The sequence below is a fragment of the Tamandua tetradactyla genome, chromosome 23, assembly GCF_023851605.1.
Source record: "Tamandua tetradactyla isolate mTamTet1 chromosome 23, mTamTet1.pri, whole genome shotgun sequence".
NCBI classification, from domain to species: Eukaryota; Metazoa; Chordata; class Mammalia; order Pilosa; family Myrmecophagidae; genus Tamandua; species Tamandua tetradactyla.
In genome coordinates this window covers 40590550-40599293 of record NC_135349.1, presented here as the reverse complement: position 1 = coordinate 40599293, position 8744 = coordinate 40590550, and the positions used below count along the sequence as shown (strand labels likewise).

Sequence of the window (8744 nt, the reverse complement as noted above, 5' to 3'; positions counted from 1 at the left end):
CTGGGGGAGAGGGCTGGATGGAGAGGACCCTCCGAGCTCTAGACTCCAAGACCGGCTGGGCTGTGCCTCCTCGGCTTCACAGCCGCCCCGGGGGCTCTGCCCTGGGGAGGTGCCAGCGCCGGGACAGGCCAGATGGGCTGACCCGTGCACCGCCCCCTCCCACCTCCCTCTCCGTTCCCCCTCCCCTCCCCTCCCCCGCCCCGCGGCGCGCTCGGGCCCCAGCGTCTCCAGCCCGGCCTGTGCAGGGGTGGTCGCTGCAGTCCCCGCGGCCGCCCCTGGCTCCCTCCCCAGGCGCCCCGGCCTTATTCCAGCCTGGGGAGCGCCTCGGGGGGGAAGCGCGGGACGGCCAGGGAGGCCGAGGCGGGGACCCCGGGCACCCGAGCTCTCCGAACCTGGGAGGCGGCCCCGACTCGGGGAGCCGGAACGCAGGGAGAGGCAAGGACGGGGCGAACCGCGGAGGGGCGGGCGCCGCTCATCAGTCACGCCAGTCACGTCTGGGGCCACCCGGCTGCCTTTTTCTTCCTTTCCCCCTTTGCTTTTTCTTGCTCTCCCCCCGTTGGCGAGGGCAAAGTGGCCGTGGCGGCGCCATGCCCGGGCCGGAGTGAGTGCGCGCGGGCGAAAATGGCGTACATCCAGGTAGGCTGAGGCTGGGGTCAAGGTCCCGGGGGTGGCTGGGTGGGTGGGTGGGGTGCCGCGCCCCCTCCGACTGTGAGCGCGCGGAAGGGAGGGCATATGGCTAGGTTCCCACGAACTTGCCTGGGGAAAAAAAAGGGTGCCCGGATGCGGACAACCTGTGCAGCTGCTGGGGTGCGCCCCGGGAGGAGAGGCTGGGGACCCCCAGACTTCCGGATGGAGGGCCCTATGTGGACTCGGCATGCCTGCCCTCGCCTCCTGGGGAGGGAATGGGGGGATAGGGTTGACTTCTTCCCCCACCCGTCCCTTCCCCTTCCCCCTGCACCCTACCCTTGGGGAGGGCGGCCCGGGGCGCCCCTGCCACCCGGCCCGCCAGCTGCCGTTGCCGTGGTGACAGCTCGGGCTAATTGGCCGGCTGAGCGAGCCTGAGGCAGCTGTTCCGGCCTGGAGGGACGAGGACGCCCTCTCTCCAGGGCCCTGGGTTCCGAGGGGTGGAGGACACACAGGCCAGAAACGCCCTGGTGGGAGGGGCCGCAGCCAGTTACTTTGAGTCATTGCACTGGGGTCTGAGAATTGGGGTCCCCCATAACCTTGGAGGAAAAACTACCTACCCCCATCCCAAATAATTCTTGGATTGAAATTTTTTTTTTGGAGGGGTGGGGGCAGTGAGAGGCTCGTGACTCAGAGGCCTTTTTTCTCCATACATGAGGGGAAGTGGCAACAGGTCAATGCCAAGGTCAAGCAGTCAGACCCGCTGGGCTGCTTGTGGGTGGGGCTGGCTTTTCTGAGCCTGCAGAGGAGTCTCCAGACTCCCAGAGTCAAGGCCCTCTGGTCTCAGTTCTCCTCCCCAGGGTTGCAGCTGGGGGCTGCCAGTCCCTAGCCTCTCTCGTGCTCACACCTGCCCTCATTTTGTCCTTAGACTTTTTCACCTGCCAGGAGCTGTGTGTGCTGTCACCAGGCAGACCCTTGCATGTCTCTCTCCTTGCTTAGATTGGCTAGATTAGCTTCTCCCAGAAAACCCCGGGTCACTCCCCTTTCATGGAATCACTATCCTTCTTTTCGTCTTCAGTGGAGGTGGAATTTACTGTATACCAATGTGTGCTGGATGGTGGTGGATGGACTGTTTAACAGTCACTCAGCAAACATTGAGTGAGCATCTACTGTGTGCCCACTCTGGGGATGCAACAGAGAAAACAACACAGTCCCTGCTTCCAGGACGCACAGGCTAGTGAGAAGTAAAGAATGTTCCAACAAGCTTCTGGGGTTCTTGATAACCTCCTTCAGCACAGAGAAATTAAGTGACTTACCCAAGGTCACACAGCTGCTTGGGTGTGGAGGTGGGATCTAAAAGCAGAGGCTGTGGCTGAGAGGGAATTGGTGTTAAGCATCTAGTATAAGGATGGCCCAGCCACGGCGACTTTCCTTCTAGGACAAGGTGACAAACATTTTCTGTGAAGTACGAAATAGTTATTTTTGCTTTCTGGGGCCATATAGACTCTACCACAACTACTGGACTCTGTTATTGTAGGCAGCAGCCACAGACAATGTACAAATGAATGGGTGGGGCTATGTTCCGTTAAAACTTTATGGACACTTGAAATTTGAATTTCGTGTTATTTGCATAAGTCAAAAGGTATGATTTTTAAAATTTTCAACCATGGAAAAATGTACAAACCATTCTTAGCTTGCAGGCTGTACAAAAATAGGGTGTGGGCTGAAATTGTTCTGTGCACCACGGTTTGCCAACCCCTGTTGTAGAACGTCTTCCCTTTCTGGCTTGAAACAGTTTTCCTCCATCTCTGCCACCCCGTGGATCCCATTTGAGGAAAGTCTCAGGCCTGGGGGCATCCAAACAATTTCCCTTTCCTCTGTCTTCATCCTCCGTGGCGTCTCGTTGCTTCCTGGACACTCGTCTTATACCAGGGCCCTGAGAAAACTGGGTTGGCCTTATCTCTTCATCCTGGTTTTATAAGTGATTATCCTCCAGCTCACCACATACCTGGGAAATTCTTCCCTAAGTTAAGAGAATGGGGTGGATCATTGTGAAAAAGCATCTCTTCTTCCTAAACCTTTTAGAGCACTTTCTTATGTGCGCTCCATAAGAGCCTGGCCTTTTGTTGTTTTGCTCACTGGTGTATCTGCCAGGGCTGCCCCTGGTGCCTAGAAGGTTCTAATAAAGCACAGAAAGGATGCTCATCTTCTGTAGCACACGACATTGTCATTGTCAGTGCCCTATCTCATCCCAACAGCAAACTTTGAGGTGAGGGAGTCCTTTCACTAAAGAAAAGGAGTAAGAGGGTCAGAGAGGCTCTCTGACATACCCAAGCCATACAATTGGTCTGTGGTCAGGCCAGGACTAGGGTCTCTCTACTCAGCGCCCTTTGCACAGCTCCTGGACACCTCTGGGTCTCTTTCTGTGTGTGGTTTGACTTTTATTATGGAGGAGTTTGTGATTTGTGCCCGAGAATTTTGCATTTGTCAAATTTTGCACTGTCAAACCCACTTTAAGGATTTTGCATTTGCACGAGCTACATACCACCCGTACTATTATTTACTTTATATTTTTTCTATAAATGGATTCATTTTTTTTTTCTTTTAAAACACCAAATGAAAAAGAAACTTGGCCACTGCCTTAATAGAAAACCAGGATCACCGGATATAAATAGAAGGCAACTGGAAAAATAAACATAATGCACATAATGCCACGTTATTAAATTCTAGCTGGATGCTGCTATCTCTGAGTCTCAGAGCTGGGGTCTGCTCTCTTCTGCTTATAAAGGGGTGGAGGGGAGATAAGCAAGTGTTTTAGAAAGATGTTAAACTACAAGAGAACCAAGTTGAGATTTTCTCCTTTGTGAAAGAGGATCGAAAAGAATAACCGTCTCCCTCTTGATTCAAAGTCATTTAATGCTCTGTGTTCATTTCCTGAGCCTCTCTGGGACGTGGATTGGGATGCCCGGTTCCTCCTAGCCTGCCTGGTGCAGCTGCCCCATTTGGAAGCCAACAAGACCTCCCTGAAAAGGAGGAGGCTGGGAGGCTGTCCGTGCCTTGGGAACCTGGGAGAAGAGGATGGGGGGGCGGAGTGGTGAAAGAAGGGAGGGAGCCCCTCCCTCCTTCTGAGGACCAAATTATGGCTTCCTCTTGGCTTCCCTCGATTTGTGGGTGGTCATATGGAGCTCCCCATCATCACCATTGGAGCAGAATCAGAAGGTAGGGCCTCCCGGAGTGGGGGTGGGGGTGGGGGAGGTAGCCAAGTAACATCCACTCTGTGCCTGCCTGCCTGTTAGCTAATCAGGTCCTTTTGGGTGGGCTTCACGGCTATTTCTGTCTAGGAAGGTTTGCTATTCTCCCGAAGTGTGGCTGCATTGGATAGCATGATTATCTAGCCACCCGCTCTGATTCATAACAGCATACGGTGCAAATCAAATCGAAATGCTCAACTTTCCCCTTTATTTGGTGATGGTAGGCCGGGAGGCTACCAGCAGCCCTGAAAATAGCAACACCTTGTCAGGAAGTCAGCTCGCTTCCCAGGATGGTAAGTGGGAAGATGCAGGGCTTTTTTATTTTTTTTATTTTTTGAGTTGCTGGAATATTGCTAAACTGGTCTTGTTCTCTCTCTTTTTTGTAACCCTCTCGCTTCCCCATGCCCTTGGCTTCACCGTGGATCTCTAAAAGGGCAGTTGGAACCGTTAAACGAGGTGGGTTAATTCGGCGTTGCATTCGGTCTGGTTTCTAATCAAGAAATGCTTGCCTTTTATTTGGGGAGTCTTATCTGGGGTTGTGGGCATATTGACTATTAAACGATGACCTGATGTTGATAACAGCACAATTTCTATGCCTTTTTGCCGACGGGAGAGCCCATTGAGAAATAGGCTCCTTTCTCATCCCTACTCACTCGCTTTGGTCATCTCTGTCTGCTGTCATGTCACTGGGCTTATTTTTTAAAAATATCTTCTTTTTTTCCCCCTGTGTTTTCAAGTAGACAGAGAGTAATATTCATTTTGTTTCAAGAACATATTGCATGGCCCTGGTGTATAAGCCACCCACGTGTCAAGAAAAGCCGTTCACATAAACTACCAAAGGAAATACCTGCAAATGTTTCTCTCGCTATTAGTGGTTCCAGCAAGGTGGCGTTTGCCATCTTTGTGCCCGCAGTTGGTAAACAGAAACGGGAAACATTTTGTCCTAAGTGTTCAGCCACAGAGACAGGTGCCCCCCCCCCCCACTCCCGCCGCCCCCTCCGATGTCATTGTTTCTCACCAGGGATCGGCTGCTTGTAATTTTGGGTGTTGTTTTCCCCTCTCCTTCCTCTTCCCCCTCCCCCCTCCCCCCTGCCCACCTCCCCCAATGGCCTCAGGGTTTTCTTTCTAGAATCTCCGATCTGCTGCTGTGTAGATGGACCTGCCGGCACTGCTGTCAGAGTTGTTATGATTCCAGCTGTTGCCAGTCGAGTGAGGATGAAGTTGAAATCCTGGGACCCTTCCCTGCCCAGACTCCACCCTGGTTGTAAGTGAAACTGCTCTGAATTTCCTTGAAAGTGAAATCCACCTTGAGACCTTTCTCTTCTCTTTTTTTCTGCAAGGGGGCGGGGGCAGGGGGTGGGGATCAGAGCCTCGGAAGAAGAATTTGGAGCGTGAGCAAGGCTGAGCTTCCATTGAAAGCTTTGCTGGTGACGGGGACATTTTCCTGCCCCCCCGTGTTGCTTGGCACGCTGGGGAGACCAGCTGGGTGGCGGGGCTTTGGTTCAGCTAGTTTCCTATCAGGTCATTTGAGATGGGAGCCGTATAACGCTGAATATGCGGGGACGTTTAATCACGTTGAGTGTTTTGCCAAGTGGAAAAAAAGAGACCTGGGAGCACCTGTACTCTTCGAGTCACATCCAGATGCTAAAAGTTTCTGTGCAATCAGTGCAGCAGGTTGTCCTTGCATCTGGCCCGGGACCTGGCATGTAGGAGATGCCCAACAAATATTTGTTGTGTAGATGGAGGCCGGGGGGTGGGGTGGGGTCGAGTGAACAAACAAGGGCCTTCTTTTTTTTTGCTGGTCTGTATAAGAACTTCTGAAAGAGGGAAGCAGAAAAGCACCTCCAGTCTCCCTTCTGTCCTCCAACGCTGTTTGTGCTCTTTCTCTGGCATCTTTCATTTTATTTCCAATCCGTTCTCCTCCCGCGCCTGCACACAACATCTCCATCTGCCAGTCGCTCAGATATTTTGGGAACGCGTTTTGAAGCTTCTCAGCCACGTGTCTGGTCCACCTCTCTCTGGCTGGGGGAGGAACGTGGTCAGAGATTCTGGGTAGCCACAAGAGGGCCAGCCCCGGGAAGGGCTCTGAAGTCACTGCATACGGTTTCTCCAGGTACAGAGTGGGAGGCCCAGAGAGGGAGAGAGAGAGTGCCAGTCCCCACTGCTCGAGCCTCAGTGGGGCCCCAGAGCCATCTCAGCTAAATCCTTGTGCTGTGATTTAGGAAACTGCTGGTACCCCGTCTTGGCTTCCAGGTTGGGGTTTGGACCTCGGTCCTTTCTCTTCTTAGACGCTAGTATCAGATATTTCCATAGGAGAGTGGACAGGTGCTTTGTTCTCTGTCAGGGATGCAAGTTCAAATCCTGTTTCTACTACAGTGCTCTAGTTCTGTGGCTTTGGGCAAGTTGCATGATCTCTCTGTGCCTTGATTTCCCATCTGTAAAATGGAGACGATAAAAATAATGGTACTTAAAAAATAATAATAATAATAATGGTACTTGTCTCATAGGGTTGTTGGGAAGAGCTAAATGAATTAATGTATCACAGGAAATAGATTACTGGGGCCACCAGGAGGGGGGAATGGGAAGTTACTGCTTAATAGCTCCAGAGGTTCTGATGGAGGTGATGAGAAAGTTCTGGTAATGGATGATGGTGAGGGAGCTCAACATTGGGGATGTAATTAATGCTACTGAATTGTAAACTTAAAAATGGTTAAAATGGCAGATTTTATGTTATATTGATATGTTACCATAATACAATTTTTCAAAAAAGTATTAATGCATGGAAAAGTACCTACGAATGCTTGACGTCTTGTTGATAATCATCAGTGTAAGTGATTCTTTGACCCCACTTTGGCCTCAGTTTCCTTATCCATAAATTGGGAATAGCAATAGTATTTCTCTCATAGGGTTATTGTTTGGAGTAAATAAAACCCAGAAGAGGTCAGTCCAGAGAAGCAGAGGACAGATTAGTGTTGGTCAAGGAGTGGGCGGAGAGGGGAAAGGGGAGTAACTGCTTGATCGGTATGGGGTCTCCTTTGGGGGTGATGTAAATGTTTTGCAACTTGCTAGGAATGACAGTTGCATAATGTTGTGAATGCACCAAATGCCACTGAATTGCACATTTTAAAATGGTTCATTTTATGTTATATGAATTTCATCTCAATTGAAAAAGGAGTCACTAAGATATGCACACATGAGCTCAGCACGGTGCCTGGCCCCTGGGAAGAGCTCTGGGTGTGCTCATTTCTATCCTGACTGGGTATTGATAGGGATTCATTAAATGGAGATCAAGGCAATGCCAAGGAACTCTTCTGTCAGCCATGAATTGCAGCCTGACTCCTACAGGTGCTTGTGAAGCTGAGATGTTTGCTGAAATCAATTCATTCTTCGAGAGATAATTTCCGTTTCCCATTGCCCCACATGGAGAAGGTTGGCTCAGCCCATTTGGTGGATTTAAAACAGTGCTCACCACAATGGCAGCTATGGGAGGGCAGGTATTTGGGGTTCCCTTGTTTATTTTTTTTTAATGGTTGTTAACTGACTGAATGACCTACAGGCAGAAGTTGAATCCTGAAAATGCCAATCACCCAGGGGAAAAGTTAATGTCAGTTTATTTGGTAGGTGTTTCTTGAGAATCTACTGTGTGCCAGGCAGTGTGGTATATCCAGGGCTACATAGGGTCCTGTAATCATGCTCGGGAGATTTTAATTCTAGTATGGGAGATAAGGCAGGTTTATGAATCCAGTCACCCAGTGTGCTTAGACTCTTGTTACAGAAACATTTGGGGATGATGGCTGCAGGCATAGCTGGATCCAGGGGCTCATATGATGTCATCTGGGCTTCATCAGTCTCCCTCTTTTCCTTTCTTCTTCTTCTGTGTAGGATTCATTCTTAGGCTTGCTTTATCCATGTGCCAGCACTAGGTTTACATTTGACTGGCTCTACCTCATTTTTTTTTTAACTTTTAAAGTGTATAATCTAACATATGCACAAAGCAAAGAAAGAAACAAGCAATAGTTTTCAAAGCACTCTTCAACAAGTAGTTACAGGACAGATCTGAGAGTTTGTCATGGGCTACCATACGATCCTCTCAGATTTTTCCTTCTAGCTGCTCCAGAATATAAGAGGCTAGAAGGCATAAGTATTTTTTTTATCATCACAATTGACTTTTTTTTTCTTTTTTGTGAAAAATAGCATATATACAAAAAAGCAATAAATTTCAAAGCACAGCACAACAGTTAGTTGTAGAACAGACTTCAGTGTTTGGTATGGATTACAGTTCCACAATTCTAAGTTTTTATTTCTAGCTATTCTAAGATACTAGAAACTAAAAAGATATCAATTTAGTGATTCAGCAATCATATTCATTTATTAAACCCTACCTTCTCTGTATAACCATCACCTTTGATCTTTCTTTCTGTCCCACTTTTTCGGGGTATTTGGGCTGTGGCCACTGTAACTTTTTCATGTTGGAAGGGGCTGTCACTAATATGCGGTAGGGAGATGGAACTGGCTGTTGTTCTGGAGAGGCTGGGCCCTCTAGGTTTCAGGACTTCTCTGGTCCAGGGACCCATCTGGTTGTAGGTTTCTGGAAAGTTACCCTAGTACATGAAGCCTTTGTAGAATCTTATATATTGCCTTAGGTGTTCTTTAGGATTGGCTGAAATGGTCCTGGTTGGGGGTTGGCAGGTATAGGTAGCAAGGTCTAACTGAAGCTTACAGAAGAGCAGCTTCCAGAATAGTCTCTTGACTCTTTTTGAACTCTCTCTGCCACTGATACTTTATTAGTTACACTTCTTTTCCCCCTTTTGTTCAGGATGGAATTGTTGATCCCACAGTGCCGTCTGCCTCATTCTTAGTGGCAGTAAA

The 8744-nt window shown here is 49.4% G+C and overlaps 1 protein-coding gene across 3 annotated transcripts in view; it reads left to right on the top strand.

Annotated features, from left to right (window-relative positions):
* Positions 1-229: 229 nt before the first annotated feature.
* SYT17 (synaptotagmin 17) overlaps positions 230-8744 on the top strand; it is a 95965-nt gene continuing 87450 nt past the window's right edge. Inside the window, exons 1-4 of one of the 3 annotated variants that reach the window (XM_077141686.1) lie at positions 230-636; positions 4100-4168; positions 4314-4331; positions 4991-5139. In XM_077141686.1, the coding sequence (XP_076997801.1) occupies positions 622-636; positions 4100-4168; positions 4314-4331; positions 4991-5139 (251 nt within the window). In that variant the 5' untranslated portion in view covers positions 230-621. Of the gene's footprint in view, positions 637-4099; positions 4169-4308; positions 4332-4990; positions 5140-8744 lie in introns of all 3 variants that reach the window. The other 2 variants (XM_077141687.1, XM_077141688.1) reach the window with 2 other exon arrangements.